The sequence below is a fragment of the Barbus barbus genome, assembly GCF_936440315.1.
Source record: "Barbus barbus genome assembly, chromosome: 28".
NCBI lineage: Eukaryota > Metazoa > Chordata > Actinopteri > Cypriniformes > Cyprinidae > Barbus > Barbus barbus.
Genome location: NC_136756.1, coordinates 16,286,629 through 16,314,480, shown reverse-complemented (window position 1 = coordinate 16,314,480; position 27,852 = coordinate 16,286,629). Strand labels below are relative to the sequence as shown.

The window sequence follows — 27,852 nt, the reverse complement described above, 5'->3', positions numbered from 1 at the left end:
GGGAATCAATACGCATAATGTTTGACAGTTTATTTTGAACCTGTATCAGTCACTTACAACATGATTGAGACAAAGACAGCTTACAAAGCAAAAAGTGTTCACAGACAGAAATGCCTTTGGCAACTCGTTTCTTTGAAATCAGACAGAATAGAGGTATAGAAAAGAACGAAACACCACAGAACATTTATAAACGCACATCAGGGCTTTGTTCCCCATCATTGGGCATTCATAAGGCAGCTTCGCAATGGAGAGGCAAATACTGCTGTAAGTGCTGAAGTAGGACCAGTTTCTCTTCTGACTGTACACTGGAGTCAGTTCAGCCTAAAGCATCTTTAATACTCCTCTCCCTCCTCTTCATCCTCCACAGACTCGGCGCCAACCTCCTCATAATCTTTCTCCAGTGCGGCAAGATCCTCTCTGGCCTCAGAGAACTCTCCCTCTTCCATTCCTTCTCCGACATACCAGTGAACGAAGGCACGCTTGGCATACATGAGATCAAACTTGTGGTCCAGACGAGCCCAGGCCTCGGCAATAGCAGTGGTGTTGCTCAGCATGCACACAGCTCTCTGTACCTTGGCCAAGTCTCCACCAGGGACCACTGTAGGTGGCTGGTAATTGATGCCAACCTGTTGAGAAAGAGGAGACATTAAGTTTAATAAAAGTGTGAAGAAAGAACATTTTAAATATGGTCTCGTCAATCTCTCCCACCTTGAATCCAGTTGGGCACCAGTCCACAAACTGGATGGAGCGTTTGGTCTTAATGTTCGCAATAGCGGCATTCACATCTTTAGGTACAACATCACCACGATACAGCATACAGCAGGCCATGTACTTCCCATGCCGGGGGTCACACTTCACCATCTGATTGGATGGCTCAAAGCAGGCACTGGTGATCTCAGACACAGACAGCTGCTCATGGTAAGCCTTTTCAGCAGAGATGATGGGGGAGTATGTGACCAGGGGGAAGTGAATTCTGGGATATGGCACCAAGTTGGTCTGGAACTCGGTCAGATCAACGTTGAGGGCGCCATCAAAGCGCAGGGAAGCGGTGATGGAGGACACGATCTGGCCGATGAGACGGTTGAGGTTGGTGTAAGTGGGACGCTCAATGTCGAGATTTCTACGGCAGATGTCGTAGATGGCCTCGTTATCTACCATGAAGGCGCAGTCAGAGTGCTCTAGGGTGGTGTGGGTGGTTAGGATAGAGTTGTATGGCTCAACCACAGCAGTGGAAACCTGAGGAGCGGGATAGATGGCAAACTCGAGCTTGGACTTCTTGCCGTAGTCAACTGAGAGACGCTCCATCAGAAGGGATGTGAAACCAGAGCCAGTGCCTCCACCAAAACTGTGGAAAATAAGGAAACCCTGGAGACCGGTGCACTGGTCTGTCTAGGGGAGAAAAAAAAAAAAAAAACTCGTTATCGGATGTATTGGTCTAAATGCCACAATTTTAATCATTTAAAAATTAAAATAGCAATTTTTCTTTGTGGAACAAAATATATCTTTTTAAATGTATCCATGGTTCCGTCTGGGCAAATGAAGTCAACAGTAACAAATGATTTGGTTGCCAGTATTCCTTAAAATCTTTTACGTCCCACAGAAGAAAGTCATACCGGTTTTGGATATGAGGGGGAAATCTTTTGATTGGGAAAAAAAAAGAAAAAAGAAAAAAAAAGTATGTGTATGCATGTATATACACGTGTATGCAAATACATATGAATACTATTATGTGCTTAAAAGTGCATCCATACTTTGCAGTTCCCTGTACCTCGTTATTTGCACAATGTATTTTACTTCCTTGTGTTAAAAGAACGAGATACGCGTGACTAAATTAATTTTAAAATACCAGTTCAGTCAGTATTAATTTTGTTTGTATTGGTTTAATTGTGCACACTCACTTTTACATTCAGATTACCTTAACCATCATCTAAAACTAACCCCTTAACTGCCCCCCCCCTTTTGAAAACAAACTTGAAAGTGCACTATTTACAGTTAAATTGTTATAATTCATGAATGCTTTTGAATACAGACCTAAGGTGGGTCTCCTTTTAAAGAAGACAATCAGCAGATTGCAGAAGTGAAATAATTTCAAAAAAGTAAAAAAAGTTATAAAAGTTTAAATTTACTGTAAATAACATGTACGGTACTATTATTATTATATATTATATAAAATAAATAATTTTACAAAATATGTTTTAATCCAAATTTGGCATAAAATTAAAGCCATATGTCTAAATAAATTGTGTTCCAAATCTGAAGTTGATAAAAATAAAAAAATAAAAATTGAGGTTACTATGCAATTTTGTTTAGGCGTTATACCACAAACAGCCACCGGGTGCCATTCAAACCCCATTTAATTTTTTTTTTTATGCACTTGTCACAAATGTATCAATTTCTCTCTCACTCTTAAGCCTATCACAAAATAACCACCAAATACGGAATCTTGAGACTCAGACCTTTCCGATGATATGCATTTTGTCAAGATTATAAAGTTTTGATTCTATAAGACCGTAATACATTTAGAATATGACACCTCCCACTAAGGGGGAGGAGCCCGCTAAAAGATTTTAAAGTACCATTTCTATGGTGACGCAATATCCGATTTCAAAACGGTTTTAACAGGATGAATTTTGAGATTTTAAGCTTTCGAATGATATATAATATATGATGATTACTAAAACATGTGATAGGAAAAAGGAAACGAATAGAATTTTTGTGTCAAAAGGTCAGAGCTCCTGTTATGGTGTATATGTTTTGAGGTGCGCTCTTGTCATAAATTAATCTATTATTGCTCCTACATAATTTAACAACAAACAGTGGTAAAATATCCATTTAGGAGTCTTGGACCTTTCCAATGATATATAGTTTGTCATGATTAGATTAGGATTTAATGGTAATATATTGAAGTAAAGTTAGGTGTCCCGTATACGGGACGGTGACAGTTAAGGGGAGTTAAATTACTCTTTAAAAAAAAAAAAAAAAAAAAAAAGGAAACAATTTAAATGAAATGCATTAGTGAACATCAAAATATTAATTTTTCACACTGTACATAAAGTTGTGACAGCCAAGTTCACTAGTAGCATTTTAAAAGATTCATTATATTTGTTTGTTACTTTTGGAAGGAAGTTGAGGCATTTACAATGGCCATAACATGTATACTTGTATGGTCTTATTAGTGCATTGCTACTTTGCATTTCTCTGTAGCTCAATCGGAACCCGTTTTCATACCAGTTTGCGGACGCGCTCCAGCACCATATCAATAATCTCTTTGCCAACGGTGTAGTGGCCACGGGCATAATTGTTGGCTGCATCTTCTTTCCCAGAGATGAGCTGCTCCGGGTGAAACAGCTGTCTGTAGGTTCCAGTCCTCACCTCATCTGCAACATACATAGATACATTTTACTTTTCTTTGATATCCAGCTCTTTAAAACTTAAAACCAGCCATTTACACTTTACCTTACATTTACAACTACTCTGGATGTTGGACATAACACACACGTTACTTTCAACATTTCAGGTGTAATAAAACACTGATTTGCAAGAATTTTTTGCTAGAAGCTTGGATTTATGATGATTGATAGTTCAATTGTATTCATTAAACCACCAATCAAAAAAATAAAAGCCCTCACCAATGACTGCAGGCTCCAGATCCACAAACACAGCTCGTGGCACATGCTTCCCAGAGCCAGTCTCACTGAAGAAAGTGTTGAAGGAGTCATCTCTTCTACCAATGGCCTTATCACTCGGCATGTTGCCATCAGGCTGGATGCCATGCTCCAGGCAATACAACTCCCAGCATGCATTACCAATCTGTACTCCAGCCTGGCCCACATGGATGGAGATGCACTCACGCTGCACAAAGAAAAAGATGCTTTAAATGGCTGCCAACCAACTGCTTGCTTCAGGCACATAAACCCAGTCATCTTAGTACATGATGGCTACACTCTCAATGTTGAAGGCATTTTATTTATTTTCTTTAAAACCTAAATGTAAAATGTGTTTGTGTCCCAAGCGGTTACACTTTTGCCAGGCAGCTAATAAATTTAAAAATGTGAGTAGTATGTGTCAAGTTGGAGTCAACTGAATGTTGGCAACATCCACCTTGAACCTTGCAAGCTGAAACTCTAATTTAAGTCCTAACTTCCTCATGCAGCTAAACTTGAAACTATAATTACAGTTCAATCACTAAGTGGAATTGAAAGGTCAGACTAAACTGCACTAAGGAACCACCTAAACCTGGAAAAGAGAGGTGATTCTTGCATTTAGTGATTGAATTAATCGTTATTTGGTGTGATCTGAAGACCTTTCCAAGACTAATCTCCGGTAAATATGTAGTTCCTGAATCTCTCAAATAATTTGTGAGATGCATTTCACTTCCTCGTGTTAAAAGAATGATTCAGGAATTTTCCAAACCTGTGTAACTTTTTTTCAGTGGAACAAAAAAAAGATGTTAGATTGACAGCTTCAGTCACCATTCATTTCACTTTTACAGAGGGGAAAAGGATTCAACTACTTGGCAAGATGACTAATAAATATTTTTCATGTTAAGGTTAGAAGTAGTAAAGTGCACATTTTCTGATCTCTCGAGCTTTATCACAAAATGGGCGACAGGAAGGAGCCAATAACCTGAAATATGGCACAATAGAGGAACAAGAGAATTATTATTCAGCCGCCAACATCAAAAGCAACGACCAAAACGAGTAACGGTACTTTAAAAAGAATGACCGCTACAAGTGTATCTTGAGGGGTAAAAGTCTGTAGAAGTTGGAGGAAAAGCAGTCAGCAGACTCCCATCCCCCAGCCTCGCGCTCTTACCGGACCGCGCGCGAGTGGCCTCTGCGGTGGGATTCCACGAATTCCTCACGCCAGCTTCTGAGTTATATCAGATTACGATTCAATCATACATACCGGCCTTGGGGAAAAAAATGTATTAATAAAAAAAAAATTCGCTTTCAAAGGTCGATTACAAAGTGTCATGCTTCCTGCATAGCGCACACGACATATTTCACGTGAAAACGAAGACACGGAAGAGATGGGCAGATAAAAGATTTGCGGTTATGTAAAGTTGGTTGATAATGTGACTAAAGTAACTTTTGTAGCCTCGATGTCTTAAAGGGATAGTTCATCCAAAACCTAAATCACCCTCATGTCATTTCAAGCCTGTAAGATTCTTACAGGTTCGCAGCTTCAGTCGCATCTTTTTGAACGTGAACATGTCAGTCTTTCCAAAATGTTATTTTGTAGTCCTCGGAAGAGCCAAAGTCATACTGAATGACAGAACTGTTACATTTCAGTCAACTGGGCCTTTAAGATGTTTCAACTACAGCCACACAACTACTAAATTAAAAGACAATTAAATAAAATGCAACTTCAAAAATAACTTGTTTCGGTGGAAAACACCACGTTTGACTTTCATTATTAAAGCTGTAAAGTATTCATATTTTAGAGCTTAGAATCGCACTTACCATTTTTACTTGGGCTTCCTGGGATCAAGTTTTTGAGAAAGCGTTAAAGTATTTCGGTGCAAAATCACCAAAAGTCTTTTTTGAGCTCCGTTGAGTGCAGACGCGTTACGTGTCTCCGCCAACACAGCAATGAGGGACCAAAGTGCGAGGTTCAGTCTATATAACCGCGTGCGCTCTCACACCACCCGCTGCAGCGCGCGATTGGCCAGCAGCAACCTCCTCGCCATTCGATTGGTGTAAACAAACACTCATCTTTAGATTTGAAAGTATTGCAATCGTTCTCGAGAAGGAAAGTTTTCCCATGTCTCCACCTTTTCCTTTTCTTAAGAAAATGGCCGGGTTATCGGTAAACTGAATGATTCATATCTTATTCGTATCAGTCTTTCTTCTTCACGAGAAGGGGAGGTTCAAATTTCCTCTCAAGTGCTTCAGGTATTTTTGTTCGACAGTTTTTCTTTACAAAATTTCTGGAACATTATACAGGGCAAGAAACAAACTAGCAAGTTAATCACGCAACTTTTATGGTTTGTTTAAAGTACAAAAAGGCAGTGATACCATGTATAAATAAGTCTTAAAAATGAATATTTTTCATCATTTTAAAATCAGTGCGTTTTTTGTTTTTTTGGTTATTGATCAAATTATTTTTCTTTATTTACGTTACTTCCATGTTGCCTCTCTTGAATGCTATGAGTTGCCCAGGTGCACTTGAAGACGGCATTAGATACATATCATCCCAAATTTCCCATTTCAGTAGGAATATGTCAGCACAAAAAAAGAAAAACTATTTTGAAGGGTCTTTAAATGGTGTATGAAATAACAGCAAGATTACCAGGCCCAGTACAAAAAGCAATTGAAATATTTTAGTAATTTTGGCAGAGGATGTGCAGCAATAAATCTTCTCAAGCCGATGACGTGAAACCTCAATTGTGTTACATGATAAACAGACTTTTCCTTTATTGTCTTGATCATGAAGTCACTATTAAAACTGCATACCACATCAATGATATACTGCAGAACATCCACCATGCAAATCATCCTTCATTCATATTAATGGGTCAGTTTCCAGTATATAATGACACAGTTTCACTGAGAGAGCACATCTAAATTCACCTGTCCATTCAGATTCACACTATTAAACATTTAAAACACTAGCACACTGGCTTCATGATTTCTCACTGATGGTTCTGTACACGATGATGGAAAAATCCCTGGTGCTTCAGGCACGTATATAAAGGGTCGAGTCAATGAGAGGAGCCCCAGCAACCAGAGATGACGATGACTGTCAAAACAGACGTCAAAGACAGGATTGACACAGATTACACAAAGCACCTCTGTTGTCACATCCTGATAAAACCGGCAATGTTAATTTCTTCAGGAAGGCTTCAGTCACTTGGGCAGTAAGGCATACACACACTTGTCTCTTCTCCGAGACATTTTGACACCAGTAGATTATTATATTGCACTTTAAAGGACCCAGCTGAGTGAATCTCACAGGGAACCAAAGATCACAGAGTCTGTATGAAGAGGACAAAAACATGGTGGCGAAACACACATGTTGACTGTATCATAAACTTCCCTCATTAAGGGAAAACAAGGACTGAGATCTCAGATGGCAACAAAACTTGAATCCAAAAAGAGGAAAGAGTCATTAAAACGCTGGTAATGGGATCTGATGCTCTGCTGAGCAGTGGAGCGCAGATTCCAGCGTCTAGATATAAAAAGCGCCTCTATGTCAGAATCAAATCTCTTCTCATTTTTCTCTGAGCACACAAACTCCTGCGTCACAGCGTTGTGTTGCCATTGAAGTCACCACCTCCCAGCTGTCAATCACAGGGTCGTAACATTCAATGCTGCTGAGCAGTGAGTTCCCATCATATCTGCAGAAAGAACACGGATGCAATATCAAAGCAAAAGATTAAGATGTTCATTTATTTTCTGGTGGTAACCAAGACAAAGACCCAATAAAGAAGAGTCTACCATGGTATATTGACATCTTACCCTGCAATGGCATAGAGGCGGCCCCTCAGGACTGTGGCTCCTACGTAGCAGCGTGGTGTGGTCATATTGGCCACAGTGGTCCAATAGTCTGTGCGGATGTTGTACACCTCTACGGAAGACAGGTGGGCTGTGCCGTCAAACCCTCCGACAACATATATGTGATCATTCAACAAAGCCACACCAGCCCCTGTAGATGAATGCAGTCACAGTATATATCAGTGAAGATCTACAAATTATTGTTTGATCTCAAGCTAATAATAAAAAAGTTTATATAGGGCAAACGTTTGTTGTTGTCTCTTCCATATATAATTTCACACTGTTGTTTTTACTGTTTAATAAATCCAGCCTTGGTGAGCATAAGAGACTTCTTTCAAATTCATAAATCTTACCGACCACAAAAGTTTGAACGGTAGTGTATGCAACATGCGATACGCAGAAATGTTTCTATTCACTTAAACATTTCTTGGCTCCTGTTATAGAATATGATAATGTTTTAAAGTGATAGATTACCCAAAAATTTTAATTACTCCATGATCTATTCACCCTCAAGCCATCCCAGATGTATATGACTTTCTTCTAATAAAAGGCCTTCTGAAGCAAAGCAATGCCTTTGTGTAAGAAAAATATCCATAATTAAAGCTTCATATATCATAATCTCTAGTTTCCGCTAGCTGTCGTATGCGTGTTCACAAGAGAGTGGGGTTCCAGCGGATGATGTAGGCGTAGCGTAAGTCCGGGTGAGAAATGACGAACGCGGAAGCGCAAAGGAATGAGCAAAACAAAACATCGGTCATGAACTAGAAGTACAAAATGAGAATTTACAAAGAAAAATGTTGAAGGATTTTAATAAGAGGAGACTGGTCGTCCTTTGCTGTAAATAAAACTTGTTTTTTTGTGAGACTAGCATTTATTTTTAACGCCTTTCTCTCGTGAACACGCATATGACAGTTAGCAGAAGCTAGCAATGATAGTTTATAAAGTTAAATATGGAAATTTTTCTTACACAAAAAGGTATCACTTTGCTCCAGAAGGCCTTTATTAACCCCCCGGAGCTGTGTGGAGCACTTTTTATGATGGATGGATGCACTTTATTTTGCTACAAATCTCAACCACCATTCACTGACATTATAAAGCTTGAAAGAGCCAGGACATTTTTTAATACAACTCTGATTGTATTCTTCTGAAAGAAGAAATTCATATACACCTAGGATGGTTTGAGGGTGAGTAAACCATGAAGTAATTTTTTATTTTTGGGTGAACTATCCCTTTAACATGTTAAAAAGGATTCTCATGTGAGTGTACCTGAGCGCTTGTTGGCCATGGGAGTGACGCTGGTCCAGTGTCCTGTGTGAGGGTCATACCGCTCTACAGAATTCAGGATGTTCAGACCATCATAACCACCTGAATCCACAACACAACACAATGTTTACCATGTCTAAAAAGCTACATGTCTGTGCCAAGCCCTTCTGAGTTCCTGCCATTATGTATGCTACTAGTTATGAGCAACTGTATTTCTGGATTCTCAGCACAAGACGATCAAAAGAAACAGCCACAGACTTCCAGTCATATTAATTTACCTTCTATAACAAACAAAACATTACCTAAACAGTAAATGAGTCCACTGGCTACAACAAGTCCTGCTCCCTCCCTGGCAGTCTGCATATCTCCCAGCATGCTCCACTGGTCAATATTGGGGTCATAACGCTCCATGCTGGTGTGACGTCTACTACCATCAAATCCACCAGCAACATAGATCATATCTGTGAAAGAAGAAATAAAAAGTCTAATCATGACTAGTTCTGAAAATAACAACATTTTGTTTGACACAAAGCTGGTTTGCTCAACCAGCTTGCAAAAGAGAAGCGCTTCAGGCGATGTAGCCTAAGAACATTGTTTGAAGAAAATCATCCTGCTGTACATCCACCAAACCCACATAATTCAGACTCACTGAACTCGTTTGTTTGTCAGATTCAGTTTCAGGCTTATGTGAACTGTACTGCTTTATTCAAAGCTCATGTGCTTAAAACTCTTCATAAACGCAACCCACCTTGACCCAGAATCCTAATGAAACTACTAGAACTCTACAAATGTGAAAACAGCATCATGTCATCATTCTGAATAGATACCTCCGAGAGTTGTAGCTCCTGCAAGGCCTCGCCGTACATTCATTGTGGCGACAGAGTACCAGACTCCATCTTCATCTGCTGTGTAGTCTAAACACTCAACTGAACTCAAGCGTGATCGGCCATCGTATCCACCGATAACATAGACACGATCATTCAGGGCGACGGTGGCAACATAACGTCGCTTCCTTGCAATGTTCTGGAACATAAATATGTTTTGAGACAAATAAACTGCTGGTCAAATTACTGTCAAAATTCATACAGCGTTACACTTACACAGAAAGACATGCTTCGGTGGCACTGTTGCTCACTGATATTGTGCAAATGTTTTTAATCAATGGACAACATATAACTTACAGGCAGAAAGCTCCATTCTCTGGTTTTTGGATCATACTTCTCAACAACGTCAATGGGTGATTGTTGGCTGCCAAATCCTCCAATTACCAAGAGAACCTCTTTGGCACCTAAAACCCATTCCAATGTCAAAATGTAGTTATACAAGGCTTCACAAGAAGATCATGAACATGTTAAGACACACAAAACTAATTCAGCGAAAGAGTGAACTGACAATGATTTATATATACACTGAGGATCAATTTGAGGCCTAAATACTGAAAACACACAGAGACATCAGACCGAGTCTTGCTTGGGTTCGAGGACTCTGCATCTCGCTGCGTAACTCTGGGCGGAGGTGAAACTTCTTTGCTTCGTCCACCAAGTCTCGACAAGGCAGACTGCAGCGTATCAATGGCTAAAACATACACAACATGCACAACACTCAATACAACGTACAAATATCATGCAAGAATGCACACAAAATAAACACACTATACACACAAATAGTAGTGCTGGTCCTGATGGCTTGAATGCTAAATTTGTTAAATCTACTACCCATGTATTAATGTATGCTCTTGCTGATTTAATTTTTCTCTGTCTACTTGTTGAAATGTGCAAGAGTTACTCCTTTTTTGTGGTAATAATCTGATGTAAACTATTGTCCGATTTCTATTATTTGTTCTATTACAACATTTTTAATAGAAACTTTTTAAAAAGAAACTTATTTTTAATCAACTATCATTGTATGAGTATATTAACTCGTTAAGTATTCTCTCTCCATTTCAGTCTGGTTTTAGACCTAACTTTTCTACTACAACTGCTTTTAAAATTCACGAATGATTCCACAGGTGCCTTTATTGACATTTCTAAGGCTTTTGATATGGTCAATCATCACCTTCTTGATAAACGGAATTCTCTTGGTTTAAATAAAAATGCTCTTCTTTTTGGTTTGGTTTAAGGTTTTTCCTCAAGGTTCAAGACCACTACTTTTTTCTATTTTGATTAACTTTTAATTTACTTCAAATATGCCCAAATTGTTCTCTACATCTTTATGCCGATGACACTGTTATTTACATCACTAATTCTGATTTGTTTCAAATTTGATTTGAACTCAATATACTTATACTGAATAAGTCGTCGTCTTGTTGAATTATGTTTGGTACACAACGTTGTTGTTCTTTTCAATTTGATTTGAATATTACTTTTGACGATGGTTTACCTCTTGATAATGTTGATTCATTTAAATATCTTGGTCTTTGGAATGATCATGAACTTACTTTAATGCCCCAGATTGATTATATATTTAATAGAACATGATTGTGTTTACTTTATGTTCACTTATACTGCCCTCCAAAAGTTTGGAAACGCCCTAGAAAAGTGGGGTTTTGGACAATATTGGCATGAATCCTTTTTAATTTGTGATAATTTTGCACTGATGAGTGACAACACAAACTACGAAAACATTTTATTACATAAACAGTTTTCAATTCATAAATTTTCGATTCATCAAAATATCCATCATTAGCAGCTATTACAGCTTTGCATAATCTGGGCATCCGAGCATTTATTCAATCATTGAATTGATACTGTATATTACTCCAAGCCTCCTGAAGGATTGCCCAAAGATGATTCACACTGGTTGGACACTTCTTTCGGACATCACGGTCCAGTTCCTCCCACAGTAGCTCAATTGGGTTGAGGTCTGGTGATTGAGGAGGCCATTCCATGACAGATATGATGCCAGCTGATTGTTTCCTCTCCAAATAGGATTTACACAGCTTGGAAGTGTACTTGGGGTCATTGTCTTGTTGGTTTAGGAAGGTTGGGGTGTTTCCAGACTTTTAGAGGGCAGTGTAATTGCTCTACATTTCAAGTTATGAAATAATTATTTTTCTTTCTTTGAGATCTATTACTTCCCTTTATTGCTTTAGGCTATCTTTATTTTCCTATCTTAACTTTTGTATGTTTTTCATTTGTCTCATGTTGATATTACTCATGTATAATGTTAATTGTTGTAATTTAGCTGTGGATTGTGGGTGTGGGGGACAGATTGAACATTTCATTTGTTCTGTATATTTGTAGTGTGTACATGTTTTGTATGGTTGTTTTGTTTGTGTGTTTTTACACACAAATCTGGGGTGTATTCCAGAAAGCAGGTTATGTGACATACCTGGTTATGTTTGAGGATAAGTGAGCGGATAACCTCAGCTTTCGGTTCCAAAATCAGGTTATTTCAGGGTAAGTAAGTAACCATAGTAACTTGCTCTCTGAAGATAGCAGGAGCAGGTTATGTTCCAGGGTTAGTTCACTTCAGAGCCATCAGCGCACGCGTGACCTTCTGACAAGCCGTCAGTGGGCGTGACAGATAGCGCACAACATTATATTTTATTAACATTATATTAACACACACATACATACATATATATATATATATATATATGTATGTATGTGTGTGTTAATATAATATAATATAATATAATGTGTGTTAATATAATATAAATAAAATATAATGTTGTGCGCTATCTGTCACGCCCACTGACGGCTTGTCAGAAGGTCACGCGTGCCCCCCATAACTATTGGAACAGTAAAGGCAAAATTGCTCTGTTGGCTGTGGAGTCAAGACATTTGCAAATATGATTAAAAGATGAATATGAGACAAAACTACAGAATGTCACATTTTATTATTAGCCGTATTGGGACAGTTGAACATAAGGCAGATATAAAAGATTAAAAGCTATTATTTAGTTGCAGATCCCTTGTGCACAATCACAGCAGTGAGTTTGTGACCCATAGACATCACCAGACTCTTGGTCTCATCCTTGGTCTCATCAGGACAATGACCCAAAACAACCCTGCCAGTTCAGTCAAGGAATTTATAAGACCAAAGAAATGGAAAGTCTTAGATTGTCAATCTCCAGATGTAAATCCGATTGAACATGAATTTCACCAGCTGAAGAGGAGAGTAAAAGCAGAAACTCCCCAAAACAAGCAACAATTGGAATTGGCTGCATTAAAGGCTGGGAAAAGCATTTCAAAGGATGAGACCAAGAGTCTGGTGAGGTCTATGGTCACAGACTCACTGCTGTGATTGTGCGCAAGGGATCTGCAACTAAATAATAGCTTTTAATCTTTTATATCTGCCTTATGTTCAACTGTCCCAATACTTATGCTCACATCAATGAGTGGGATGAACTCTAAAAGTGCTTTTTATTTGGTAAAACATATATGTGTTGAAACAGCTAATAATAAAATGTGACATTCTGTAGTTTTGTCTCATATTCATCTTTTAATCATATTTGCAAATGTCTTGACTCCACAGTCAACAGAACAATTTTATCTTTACTGTTCCAATACTTTTGGGGGGCACAGTATATTTATTACATTTTATATTATCATCTCACACATGGATTGGCATTTTCTATAATGTATTTCTATAATAAAAATTCATATCTGATATGACTCTAAAAGGTGCCATAGAATGGAAAACTGTATTTACCTTGGCATAGTTGAATAATAAGAGTTCTGTACATGGAAATGACATACCGTGAGCCTCAAACACCATTGTTGCCTCCTTCTTATGGAAATCTCGTGAATAAAAAAAATAAAAAATAGGCAAATCAGAACATAACACCGACTGTTACGTAACAGTCGGGATCACTAATAGTCACGCCCACAACATTTGTAAATAGCAGAGCTCAACTCTGCCGCACTGTGAAACAGCCAATCAGAGCAGAGCTCAACATAGCCGCACTGTGAAACAGCCAATCAGAGCAGAGCTCAATATTAATATTCATGACCCTTCCACATAAGCCAATAATAGACTGTTTCATTCTGGGGAGAAATCCTAGGGTTGTAAATGGACATGTAAAACTTTTTCTGGATAATTTTTGCCCTTAACTAAGCCACATACCTTCTATGTAGATATCAGAGAACAATTTAAAATATTTTATATTAATATATAATTATCATCAAACAAACAACAATTCATATTCTCAAGGATTAAAAAAAGAAAAATGATTGCACAACCATCAATTAGGTGGCGATATGCACTAAGCATGTAAACGACCACTGAACAAATGAAGAAAGAAAGAAACAGCATGGTGCACTTTTTCTTAGCATCCGTTTCCATAGTGACTCCACGATTCATCACTCTGTTGAGAATGTCTCGAGTCTTAACGAGGAACATACTCTCAGTTGAATAAACTTACTCCTAGACGCGTTTTTTGGAACCACATAAGCAAGGTTTAAACTTAAAAAATTCCAGGTTTAGCTGACAGTAAGTTAACCGTGCTTTCTGGAGTACACCCCTGATATATGTTCTATTACACAAACACCTGGACAGCCAGGCACAAGAACAGTTTCTTCCCCCAGGCAATCTACCTTAAGAACAGTTAAATGTTCCCCACATTATGCAATAAAAATGTGCATTAAACTTATATTATTTGTTATCACCTCCATTCTAACACATCCCTGCATCTCATTCTATTCTACTCCATTCTATCATCTATAGCACAACTGTACATACAATTTATTTATTTTTCAATTTTAATCTATTTATATTTACATGTGCATTTTTTATTCTTATCTTTTTTGTATTGTCTGTGTGTTCTTGTCTCTGTGTACTGGAAGCTTATGTCACTAAAACAAATTCCTTGTATGCGCAAGCATGCTTGGCAATAAAGCTCTTTCTGATTCTGATTTTAAGGCCCACTTTTTAAATGAGATTTAAATGTCAAAGAAATTTAATTTGTTACATATCAAGGGGCTATACTTTCAATAAATTCAATTCAAATACACTGGTGGAGATGTCGACTCCATGAACATTAAACATCTTTTCTTCTAACTGCAGCATTCGATGCATTCATGCAGTCAGCATGTATTTGATTAGCAGAATCTGACCTCTATATCAATGACATCAGTGATGTATCGTGGGGTGAGCAGCGGCATGCGCACATACTCCAGCAGATCGGGCAGGTATGGCTCTCTCTCTTTTCTGTTGTGCTTCACCCAGTTCAGAACTGCCTCGAATACAGGCTCCTCTGAGTCAACCTACACACATAACACACAGATTTGTTCAGGCAGAAACCCCTGTAGCAAAACTAACTTTATTTGTTGCTTTTAATTTTCATGGTTTTAGATCTGCGCCTTCTCCAAGTAACCATAAATTTAAGTCCAAACACTGTAATTACTGTACACCTTTAGAATAAATGGACGGTGGTGAGACACAGGAATTTAACAACACAAAAGGCAGGTTTTTTTGTTTGAGAGAGTCCATATGTATAAAACAAGAAAAAAAGCAGGGTTACAAGTCTGCACTTGTGTTTTTTGCATTTTCTTCATTACTGAAAGCGGCTAAAAGTCTCAAACACAAAAGAAACACCATTTCAACCTTGTGGCCAAATATGTTGTTCAAAACCAGTTTGAACTGGTTCCTATGTACAAACTTTGCAGATTAATGTCTAACTCTGACCAGTAAGTGTGAACTATTGAGTACATTCTATAATAGGGATGCACCCATGTATCGGCCACCGATATTTATCGGCCGATATTTGATTATTTTAAAGCCATCGGCATATCTGAAATAGCATGAAAAGTGCCGATATGGTTTATTAATTAACTGCATGGAGACAAGGATTTGCATGTCTGTTGCATAATCCAACATTTTTATCTGGGCAAAATAATTAAATACATGCCAAAAAAAAAAAATCTGTGCAAAATATAGTTTGTCAGACGGCATAGTATGGCCTATGCAAATGTGACGCTGACGTATCCAACGAGTGGAATGCCCACGCTCAGCTGTAAATTCATCATAGGTAAGTTGCAATGGCAATGCCCCAGCATTAGTTTATCTGGGAATGTCACGAACCGCCAAGCATTAGGCCTACATTTCAGTGAAAACGAATGGCAGGTAATATGCAGCTTTTTGTGTGTTTGAAACCAGCAAAAATGGCAGGATAGTGTACAACACGGATTCACACAGGGTCACAGAAGCGCTGCAGGTGCGTGAGAAAACAGAATAAAACTATATAGGCTAACGTTACATAAAAATGGAATATATGCCTATACACAAAATATATTTCACTTAAATCATTAACAGATTAACAAAATGAAAGAAAAAATTGTGCTGAGTTTCGGATAATTGTAACGCGCTGCAAAGTTCGCAAAAACGAAACCGAGACAGCAGAAAGTCATTTTCTTTATTTTGCAAAAGCTTTACAGTTTTGAATGATGTTTTGCTTCCATCTGTATGACCAACCAGCGTTGGTATGACCATAAATTACGGAGTAACAATTGGGAAAACAATGCAGTGATCGTGTTGCCGCCTCACACGCACATACAACTAATTTTTCTAACTTGACATCGAAGCCTGTCCATTATCAAAATAAAATACAGTTCAAGAAACAAAGTAACAGTGCTCAATTTAAATAGCCTAGTCTGTAACGCAGTCTGTGCTGTTCAGTGTGACCAGTGCGTGCCTCACTGCTGATATAGCCTACATGTGAAGGATGATGTTTTACGTCGATAATGTGACTGAACAACAAATCCTATAGTTAACCTAATAAATAATATTTTAGCATCCAGATAAGTTGTGAATATAGAAACATTTGGATTCATGCAGAATGAGAGAGGTAGGCTTCAGCTTCGCTTTTAAATTAATTCATTTTGGTTTGACACTTATATTTAGCCTAAATACAACTTCAGAGGATTTGTTGTGGAGATAAGGGAACTAAAATAGCCTGTGTTTGTAATTTTGCTTTTATTTATTTATCCTACATTATAGGATATCTGAATGTAATAATAAAATGCTACTAATTTAGGCTGTTTTTTCCTCTCAAAATGCTTATAGGAGTAGCATTTGTTTTAATCCATGCTGCAAACATTTTTTAAAAAATCTTGAAAAAATACTTGTAAAATACATGTTTTTAAAGAATTTACAGTTTTTTCTTTTGTTTAATACATTTGGTTAAAATGTAGAAAAGATGATGCTGTATTGGCTATGACTAAGCGGAAGTACCAGATCAAGACTCTCTTCGTTATTTGTTTATTTTTGAGTAAAGAAAATGCTGTACTTTATTATTATTATTATTATTAGCAGTAGTAGTAGTATTATAAACAAAGAAAAGTAAAAAAAAATAATGTTACTAACCTTTTTTTTTTACACAATTGACCAATATCTGTATCGGCCGATAGTTGTTTGTTAAAATCAGTATCGGCCAAAAAATAAAATCCTATTGGTGCATCCCTATTCTACAATAATCTTTTGTATCGCTTGTGCCCTTTAAGAGTAGAAAGTATCATATTTATATGTTCTGAGCACATGAATGACCAAGCAAACGATATTTAGAAAGTGACAAAGTAAGAATTCTAGACGATACAGAAGATAATATCATATCTATATTCTATAGAACTCAGTGAGCGGAAAACATGTCTGTAGTGAATGATAATGAATTATTTTAATTTTACAGACTGCATTTCAATCATTTTAAAGATGTGATGTATGGAACAGTTTATAGAAAACAAGTGTGAAGTTAATCACAATTTGTTTTATGTAACAAAAACCTTTAGTTTTGAATTCATGTATAAATAAGTGACAGAAATTAATCAATTCCATCATTTTGAATTCAGATGATTTTATTTGAGTTTTAAAATGTAATTATTTTGTTTTGTTTAGACTACTTCTGTATGTTTCTGACTTGAATATTGTAATGACAAATGCCCAACAAAGGTACAAGTTTCCCAGATGCACTTGAAGGCATTGACTTGTTCAGACTGAAAGAGCAAAGAAGGTCAATGCAGATAATCTTACCTGGATCTCATCACACTTGATAAGTTTTTCCACCTCGCTCTGACTGAGCAGCATAAACTCTTCCTGTTGCACCACCTCAGCAAAATGTTTCTGTGAGAACAGTTCAGCTGCCTGCATCAAGTCCAGACAGTTGTGCGTTTCTGCAAAGTCTCTGATTCCCAGACAGTTTGATGGATCCAACTGACTATTAAGAAAATCACAGCAAGCTCTCTTCACACCTGTGGAGAACAAACACACAAATAACATCAGACTGGCTTATCTGCATTAAATACAGCAGAATTACATCTAAATCCACAGCAGGTATAATAGCAAATGAAAAACAAGAAAATGCATTAAGCTGATACGAAAAACAAATTCAATTACTTATATTGGAGATATGTTGTTATGTGTGGCAGACAAACCTGCTTTGATTCAAGAACAGTCTTTTTTCCACTGGTAATTTAGCATGCTGGGAAACGAGTTTTTGCTTTAATGCCGACCTCTGACCAGAACGGATTTGCCTGAGGGATTTGGCTAGTTATACTGCTCTTAAATGACAACTACCATTTCCTTCCGCTCAAAGCAACTCAGAAGCCTGATGCTACCATCGTCATTCTTGACAGAAGGGAAGGTGTTACCTAGGTGTCAAGCTACATTTTGTTTGTGCCAAACATAAATGTTTTACTTTTAGGATGAAGTACTTTCAAAAAAGCTTTCAGGCTTTGTCACAGGGCTTTTGGGTTTTTTGTCACAACCTTTGTCAGCAACGTCCTCTAGTTTGAGTACTCAAGAGATTTTGTTGATGCCTGAAAAGATTCGCCCATTTCAGACAACGTACAATTGCTCCACTTGTCATGTTGCTCAATTTGGTAGAAGTGCCAGATCTTAAAAGTATCTGGGACGTGTTGTTTTCCATTTTGATTCCAAGGACACTGTGTTCCTTAGAAGGCTAAAAGCGATGCACGTCTTTTTTATAACCATATACAGCTTTTTCTTCCACTTCCAATCTCAAAGTTGGATAACGGTTACATAATTATATCGTATACATAATAGGTGTCACGGTGCACACAGCAGGGAGGAACGAGGAACGAGACGAGGATGTAACTCTGGAGGCCCGCCAGGACAGACACGGACAGGAACACAGGACAGGGACCTCCAGAGTGGAACAGACATACAGAGGCCATGGCGGAGCTGGGAGCCCTGGAGCCCTCGTCCCTCAACCCAGCCACTCCTGCCGGAACCCTTCTACCCCCCCAAAAAAAATGTTTCCATGGGGCAGCTCAGGGGTATTAGGAGCTCTCCGGGGCTGGACGCACAGGACAGGACATGACAGGACAGTCCACACAGGAACAAGACACTCCACAGGAGCAGGAAGCCTTCTGTGGGCAAGCTTGGAAGCTGAGGTCCATACTGGGCGTGACGAGGAGTCAGGGGCCCTCAGAGGGTTGCCTCAGGAACCGCTTCCACTTCTGCGACAGGAGGGGCAGGCGGCTGGGAATGGCCTCCTCGGCCATGACTAGAGGAGACGCCTGCCCTCGACGAGTCTCCGTGGACAAGACAAGACAAGACTAGGTAAATTAAAATGTTCCTGTGGGCACGACAAGATTTAAAAATCCATGACTCTGGGGACATGGCACGGCACTCCTGGCCGTGATATGGACTGGATTCACGGGCTTGGTATAGCCGCGGGCGGCAGCGTTATCGCCCGCGAACGGCGGGCAAGAGTGAGCAGCTGGCTTGGGATAGCTGCGGGCGGCGGCGGATATCTCCCGCGATCGGTGGGCTGGAGGGCTCGTGGCCAGCGGACTCGTGGCAATCCCGCCGAACTCCCACGCAAACTTGCAGTGGGGTATGGCGGGATGACGAGCGGCGACTTCCTTGCCGCGGGACACAAACAAATAGGAACAAAAAATACAGACTTTTCAAAACGAAAAACAAAACGAGGTGAGTGGGCGCCGCTTACTGTTTAGGTCTAGTCTTCTGTCACGGTGCACACAGCAGGGAGGAATGAGGAACATGGAGATGTGGATGTAACTCAAAATAACAGTCTTTACTTCAAATAAGGCAGGGCAAGGCAGGGGAGTAACGAGTAGACCAGACCAAATCAAACTGAACAGACAGGACTATAAATACACAGGATAATCAAAGATAATTAGACGTACACGGCTGGACAAGAATGAACTAATGATCACACTAGACAAGGACAGGAAACAAACCAAATATGGACACAAGAGGCAGGAACACATGACACACAGGACAGAGGACTGACAACAGCAGACACAAAATGATTAAACTCTAATCCTGAGATGTGTGTATGACTGGTTGCACACCACATTTCCAAGGCAAGTGACTGAATGTGATATGTTATTTTCGTATCTTAATAATTTTTATGCATTTTAAAATTTTTCCTATTTTCATTTAAAAACAGTCTTTTTTATCCCACACATCTACAGTACGTTTTTTTTAGCTAAACTGGATGTATTCAGAAGAGATACGATACAACTTTGTTTTTTGTTTTTTTAGAAAAGAAATTTAGCAAGGACTCAAATTCTTTAAACAGTAAATACTTTCACAGAAAATACTTCTACATTGTAACAAAAAATCTTTTATACAGTCTTTTAATGTTCTATTCAACAAAGCAAAAAAAGCAGTGCAACCATTGTTACTTGAGCACTCAAAAACTTGTCAAGTTCAAAAGCAGATCAACTTAAATGCTGACTGGTGTGCATTAACTTAAAATATATCTGTTAATGTTTGCTAAAAAAGCATTCCATACTTTCTCAGATTAAATTTTTTAATGGAGACAGAAAACCCCTCAGTTCTTAGAGATCAATCAGATTCTTCTGTAATCTTTATCTTCTGCAGCCGAGCTGTAATAGCAGGTCTGTGGCAATAATTGCCCCTAATCTCATGCAGGTTTGTACTTGTGTTTGTCTCCTTAACAATTAAAAGTCTCAGTGGGTCCTTATCATGCTTGGATCTCAGCGAGTATTCAATTTTCAATCCCTTATAACAGAAACAAAATCACATCATGCTGCCACATGTAACATAAACCAAAATTAAAGTATCATATGCAGCACAGGTAAAAAAATAAACTTTCTCATGTGCATTATTCAGATGTGCTGATCTTGTTATTTACTTTCAGTGTATATAAGAAACCCATAAAATTGTACAAGTAATCAAATGGGTTTGGTAATATTAGAATCCCATAACAAAGAATCAACAATGTGAGTTGAGCTGGTTTGTGTGTTTGTACCTTTGAGCTGCAGGAGACAGGCAGCGGGCAGCAGCTCCTGAACGTTTTCTACTGTAACCAGCACCGTTTCCGTGTAAACAAAATCCAACAGGATCTCCATAGTGGACGCTGTGAGGCCCTGAATGTCCACAAAGGACTTCCCTTTTTCAGCAAGCTATAGAGCAACAAGAAAATGACGGCACACAAACATATTTAACATGATATATTTTTGTAGGCCAAAACATGGAAGCAAGTTAACATTTTAGCGTTTCCAGTTCTCATCTACTCACTAGTCTGCTTTTATAGTCTCACTGTGTTTATGATCACACTATCACAAACTATTTTAAATTAAACTTTCATTGAAAATATTTCAGTCCCACTTTATATTAGGTGTCTTTAATTACTATGTAATAATAAAATAAGGAAATGTAAGTTAATAGCAGGAAAAGTGTTTTGCAGTTCATTGTAACTTACCGGCACGGGTATGGGTTCAGGATATGGGTAAGGTTAGGGGCAGGTAAAATTGATAAAAGTTGTTTAGTTGTGAGGATTTTCATGATGAACAAAATGTGTAAAAGAATACACTGCACAACTATTGCCCAGATTTACAGTCTGGGGAAGTTGACGCCAGTTGCCCAAAGTCAGAGCCACTCTGCAGATTTAAGTTGACAGACTTCACAGAAAATCGTGTAGTGTATATATAATGGTTACAAACTTTTTTTAGCTTCAGACTATGCATCAATCTAATTGGATGACAGCAAACATTTTGAGCCATGTTTGATATTTTAAGAATTTTTTAAAAGAATTGTAGTAAATTCCAGCCTAAAGAATAATACAGTATAATGTATAATAAACACAGTATATAAACACAGAATAAACACAGTATAATGACAAGATGGCGGCGCGAACACATCGCGAGGCTCAGCGTCTTACCAGATTTTGGAAAATAGTGTTAATTTACCTGGTTATTTCACTCGTGTTCGCGCGATCCAGTTATGCGAACTACAGCTATAGTAAACAATCACTTTTGGACATCAACAAACAGTGTTCCAACATAGTTTTAGATCATCCTTTCGACTTCAGCGAACTCCCGCCGGAGCTACTGAGATCACCGCGGACAAGCGGATCACTCGTACCGACCGGAAGTGCTCGGCGTCGGCGTCGAGACCGTAAACAAAGACGGGGAAAGCGTGGAGGGCTGCGTGCTAAGCTAAGGCTAAACCCACATCGACCAGCTCTGCCCAGCATCTTCCTTGCCAATGTACGGTCTCTGATGAACAAGATGGACGAACTAAAGATCTGGACCCTCACACAGAAATGGCTTATGGACTGTAATGTTATGTTCTTCACTGAAACATGGCTCTGCAACGATGTCCCAAACAGCGTGGTGCATATGGATGGACGTGCTCTCTTCAGGGCTGACAGAGTAGCAGCAACCTCTGGTAAAAACAAGGGTGGTGGAGTATGCATTTATGTAAATAAATCATGGTGCAAAGACTCTGTCATTGTTGATACCTACTGCTCTGCTGAGCTGGAGTTCCTGATTATCAAGTGCAGGCCATTCTATCTACCACGTGAGTTTACTTGCATTGTTGCTGCTGCAGTTTATGTACCTCCGGACGCTAATGCTAACGTGGCTATGAAAGAACTCTGTGCTGCTATTAGCAAACTACAAACCCTGCACCCGGATGGAGCCTTTATTGTTGCTGGGGACTTCAATCACTGCACTCTTAGATCAGTCCTCCCTAAATTTAATCAAAATGTCTCCTGCACTACAAGAGGACATAAAACATTGGACCACGTTTATACTAATGTGAGTGATGCCTACAAAGTCACACCCCTCCCCCACCTGGGTCAGTCTGATCACCTCTCTTTGTTCCTGCTCCCCAAGTATACCCCGGTCATCAAACGTGTGAAACCTACAACAAGGACTGTTAAAATCTGGCTGGAAGGTGCTGACTCCACTCTTCAACATCAATTCCAGCTCACAGAATGGAGTGAGTTTGCTGCCCAGGCCACCACAAACTCTCAGATTAACATTGACACTTACACCAACTCTGTCATGGAGCACATCAACAGCTGTGTGAGCAGAGTGACTACACACAAAAAAATAAAAATCTTCCCCAATCAGAAGCCCTGGATGAACAGAGAGGTTCGCCTCCTGCTCAAAGCAAGAGATGCAGCCTTCAGGTCTGGAGACCAGGAGGCTTACAGCTCAGCCAGAGCCAACCTGAGGAAGGGTATCTGCCAGGCCAAACTCACACACAAACAGAAGATTGAAGAACACTTCAATTCTTCAGACCCCCGGCGTATGTGGCAAGGCATACAATCTATCACGGATTACAAACCACCTAACTCTGTGCCCCCCTCCAGCTCTGCCTCCCTCCCAAACGAGCTCAACCACTTTTATGCTCGTTTTGATCAAAATAATAAGGAGATCTCACTCAAAGCTGAGCATCAACCCAGTGAACTGCCTCTCACTCTCTCCACATCAGACGTTTACTCCACTTTGCGTAAGGTGAATGCACGGAAGGCAGCTGGCCCTGACGGAATACCTGGTCGTGTGCTTAAAGCCTGTGCGGAGCAGCTAGCTGAGGTCTTCACGGACATTTTCAATCTGTCCCTGGCCCAAACAACTGTCCCCACTATCTTCAAAACCTCCACCATCGTACCAGTACCGAAACATTCCACTGCCTCGGTCCCTAACGACTTCCGTCCTGTTGCACTCACCCCCATCATTGCCAAGTGTTTTGAGAAACTGGTTGCATCCCACCTAAAATCCTGTCTCCCTGCTACACTGGACCCATTCCAATTTGCCTATCGCCACAATAGGTCAACAGAGGACGCCATCTCAACAGCGCTTCACTCTGCCCTCACCCACCTGGACAGTCAAAACACACATGTGAGAATGCTGTTCATGGACTTCAGTTCTGCATTTAATACAGTAATCCCCTCCAAGCTGATCTCCAAGCTCAGCCAGCTTGGAATCAGCACACCCATCTGTAATTGGATTCTAGATTTTCTGACTAACAGACCTCAGTCCGTCAAGTTAGATAACCTCTCCTCCTCCATCATCACCCTGAACACCGGCGTGCCACAGGGCTGCGTACTGAGCCCTCTCCTGTACTCCCTCTTCACCCATGACTGTGTTCCTGTTTATGGCTCCAACACCATAATCAAATTTGCAGATGACACCACGGTGGTAGGTCTGATCAAGGATGACGATGAATCAGCCTACAGGGATGAGGTGCAGCACCTGGCTGTATGGTGTGCCACCAATAATCTACAGCTAAACACCCAGAAGACAAAGGAGATCATTGTGGACTTCAGGCGGACTAGGAGTCATGCACACACACCCATCTACATCAACGGAGCTGAAGTGGAGCGTGTGTCGAGTTTCAAGTTCCTTGGCATCCACATCTCTGATGACCTCACCTGGTCCCATAACACCTCTACTCTGGTCAAAAAGGCACAGCAGCGCCTTTACTTCTTAAGGAGCCTTAAGAAAGTTCACCTGAATCCCAGGATCCTTGTGGAATTCTACCGCTGTACCATTGAGAGCATACTCACGAACTGCATCTCAGTATGGTACAGCAATTGCTCCGCATCTGACCGCAAAGCACTCCAGCGGGTGGTGAAAACTGCTCAACGGATCACCGGCACCCAGTTAACTTCCATTGAGAACATTTATTATAAGCGCTGTCTGGGCAGGGCAAGAAACATCATCAAGGATGCCTCTCACCCTAACCATGGACTTTTCACCCTCCTTCCATCCGGCAGGCGTTACAGGTGCCTACGCTCTCGCACCAGTAGGCTCAGGAAGAGCTTCTTCCCCGAGGCTGTGACACTTCTGAACGCCACACCACCAATCTAACCTGCACCTGCTTATTACTGCACTGGTCACAGTACTTTAAACACATGCATTTGCACTACTCATATTTTGCACAGACTGCACATCGTTCAAGTCATTACACTATAAACTGTTTAAAGTTGTTACTGTACAAGCACAGTAAACTATTTCTATAAAATATTGCACTACTGCTAATTTGCATAGAATACATTGTTCTATCAATACTTTGCACACTCATCCAGCTGTATTTATTTATTACCACTGTTCTCACGTTCCTGCTGTTCATAATGTGTATATATAATCTGTAATCTATATAATCTACATTGCTCTGTTCATAATGTACATACAATCCCTACATTGCATTCCTATTTTATATTCTGTATATACTCTGCTCAATACTGTATATAGCAATTCCACTGTATATTCTGTAAATCATATCTTCACTTACTCTGCACTTATATGTATATAAAACACTATATTCTTGCACTTCTGGTTAGATGCTAACTGCATTTCATTAGCTCTGTACTTGTACTCTGCATAAATGACAATAAAGTTGAATCTAATCTAATCTAATCTAATCTAATAAACTAACAGAACTTTTTTCTTCAATAATTTATTACAGGCCACTATTATTACCATTATATAATATAATATTCCTATAACACTATTTTTCTTACATTCACTATAAGAGATGAGTGACAACATTTTCAGTCAGTCTGCATCTAGCTTGACAGCATGTGTTGTGTTCTCTCTAGTAACTGAATCAACTTCAACATGTCTGAGAATAAAGAGACTGCCTGCACCTCCTACTGTAAAGAAGCAGAACTGCAACAAACTTTGATTTTTTTTTTTTTTACCTTTGTGCCAATTTTACTGATACAAAAGAGGGCAGGAAATTATGAGGAGAAACGATGATCATGAGCCATATTTGAACTTAAATAACTCAGAATAAGAACTACGGCACAAAATGTTTAAGTCTGTCTGCTAACTGCCATGTCAAGACCCAGTGACAATGACAGTGTAATACACTGACATTAATTCAGCTCATTATAGTATTTTAAGACACATAATTGGTGAAAAGACTGCTCCAAGACCACTTTGATTTGTGTAAAATGTGAGAGATGAGTGTGCATATAGAGGGCATTTGTTACCTCACTGGTGAACATGGCACAGAAATAATCACTGCAGGCCGCCAACACAATGCGGTGGGCTGGGAAATCTGTGCCCTCCACCCTCAGAGTGATGTCGCACAGCGTGTTGCTTTTTCTCAGAGCGTTCATGGCATTCAAGATGGATTTGGCATGTGAATTGGTCATGATGTCCTTGGGCGCCATGACGACAGGGGGTGGGGTGGAGTGACAAAACCTCAGGCACTGCAGGATGATGATTTCTGTAGGACACAACCAACACAGCTGATCCCAAATGCACACAAAATCCAAACCCATAATATGACATTCTTTTTTCAGTGGAACATTAAAGATGATATTTTGTGTTTGAGTTTTACATTTCGGTTCCCTTTGACTTCCATTGTGTTTTTTGCTCATATGATGAAAATTGATGGGAATCAAAACTGTTTGGTTACCAATATTCTTCAAAACATCTACTTTTATGTTCAACAGAAGAAAAAAAGTCATTCGGGTTTTTAACGACATGGAGGGGAGTAAATGATGGCAGAATTTTCATTTTTGGGTGGGCTATTCCTTTAATATCAGACCATATTTGTCCATATCTGCTCTGTATTGTAGCTTAAAAGTTGACTGCTGTACACTATCATTTGAAGAGAATGTTATTTTTAAAAAGTATTAACCAAAAATACCTTCCAAAGAAATCACAGAAAGAAACTGTACCTTAATGACAACTGCAAAAACAGTAAAATTATAAAATTACAGTTTCTCAATGAAACAGCTAATTTCCCATCTCTTTTGGAAATATCAACCTTTTCAGTAGCTTCTTAAAAAGTGAGAGTAGATACATAAACAGTAATATGTTTTAGAACAGGTCTACCTGTCGGCTGTGATGGGCACTACATCTGTGCATTAGAGTAGACGGGAAACAGGAATCACTTCTTCGTATTTAATATATGTTTATTAGCATAACTTAATTGAAACATGTTAGTGTAAATCATGAGAGTTTAAGCCTCACAGAGGTGAGATGAGGCTACATGCTAAAGCTAACTGAAAACGTATGCTAACCCACACATAAACATCTCAGTTTGAACTCACAACGTACAGCGGATCCACAGCAGAACAGAAACGGGCCAGGACTGGATGACAGCACACGGCGGTCTGATGGCACCCCTCACAGGGAGACCCTCGTAGGTGTGAACTGAATTAATTTTACTCCAGCAATGAAAAGAACAGAGCTCACGTGTGCGCGCATCCCCAGCAAAACACTGCGACGTCACCAGCGCGCGTGCGCACTGCAAGCCCAGTGCTCGCGCGTTTCCTTAATGACATCTCAAACAACAGAATCGTGCCTTCACATAATCATTTAATTAATAAACAATTACTTTTATGATAAAAGCGTTATAATTCACTATAAAATGTACTGTTTTATAAAACAACGGCGCAAGAACGGTCAGACAAAACTATTCCTGAATAATAATAATATTTGTCAATTTTATTTAATTTCTGTATTTTCTTAAATGGGTGTGTATAGAGTATTTACAGAGTGTTAACTTTTAGTTTTAGTTACTTTTTCTTATTTGTAAGTCGCTTTGGATAAAAGCGTCTGCTAAATGACTAAAAGTATAAAGTAAGTAAATAACTAAAACTACCACTGCTTTAGGAATTGGACATCAGTTGCAGTCTATGTAGCAATTTGTTAGCAAGTTATGTTTTTTATTAAACACAGCGGCTTAAAATTCAGGTTTGATATATTACTGTTGCTTGAAGTAAAGTAAACCACAGACCTCAATGGAAACACTTTCACTTTATTTTTCCATTTTCGGACTACAAACTGAACAGCACTGTTTGTATAATAATTTCAAGGGAAAAGTAGTCCTGAAATCTTTTGACAAACAGAACTTTGTCGTGACTAAAGTCTGTCATGATTGTAGT

General features: G+C 39.2%; 2 protein-coding genes across 6 annotated transcripts; both read right to left on the bottom strand.

Moving 5' to 3' along the window:
* Positions 1–15: 15 nt before the first annotated feature.
* On the bottom strand, positions 16–5,838 carry LOC306848547 (tubulin alpha chain, testis-specific-like). Of its 2 annotated transcripts, none has more exons than XM_079383168.1 (5): positions 5,466–5,838; positions 3,630–3,852; positions 3,229–3,377; positions 709–1,389; positions 16–626 (listed from the first exon to the last, which is right to left on the bottom strand). In XM_079383168.1, the coding sequence occupies exons 1-5, from the start codon at positions 5,466–5,468 to the stop codon at positions 333–335; spliced, it is 1,350 nt and encodes a 449-aa protein (XP_079239294.1). In that variant the 5' UTR covers positions 5,469–5,838; the 3' UTR covers positions 16–332. The 2 variants fall into 2 exon arrangements, with proteins under 2 accessions (XP_079239294.1, XP_079239295.1); XM_079383169.1 differs by lacking the exon at positions 5,466–5,838 and adding an exon at positions 4,816–5,031.
* A 552-nt stretch (positions 5,839–6,390) lies between these two features.
* LOC306848546 (kelch-like protein 12) lies at positions 6,391–27,211 on the bottom strand. 4 transcript variants are annotated; one of them, XM_079383164.1, is made up of 13 exons: positions 27,016–27,211; positions 25,945–26,183; positions 20,965–21,118; positions 17,730–17,947; positions 14,822–14,971; positions 13,466–13,507; positions 10,223–10,337; positions 9,944–10,050; positions 9,590–9,785; positions 9,065–9,223; positions 8,766–8,864; positions 7,464–7,650; positions 6,391–7,342 (listed from the first exon to the last, which is right to left on the bottom strand). In XM_079383164.1, exons 2-13 carry the CDS (start codon positions 26,125–26,127, stop codon positions 7,216–7,218), a joined length of 1,737 nt encoding a protein of 578 aa, XP_079239290.1. In that variant the 5' UTR covers positions 26,128–26,183; positions 27,016–27,211; the 3' UTR covers positions 6,391–7,215. The 4 variants fall into 4 exon arrangements, with proteins under 4 accessions (XP_079239290.1, XP_079239291.1, XP_079239292.1 ...); XM_079383165.1 differs by having other exon boundaries at positions 27,023–27,189; XM_079383166.1 differs by lacking the exon at positions 13,466–13,507.
* Positions 27,212–27,852: the final 641 nt, after the last annotated feature.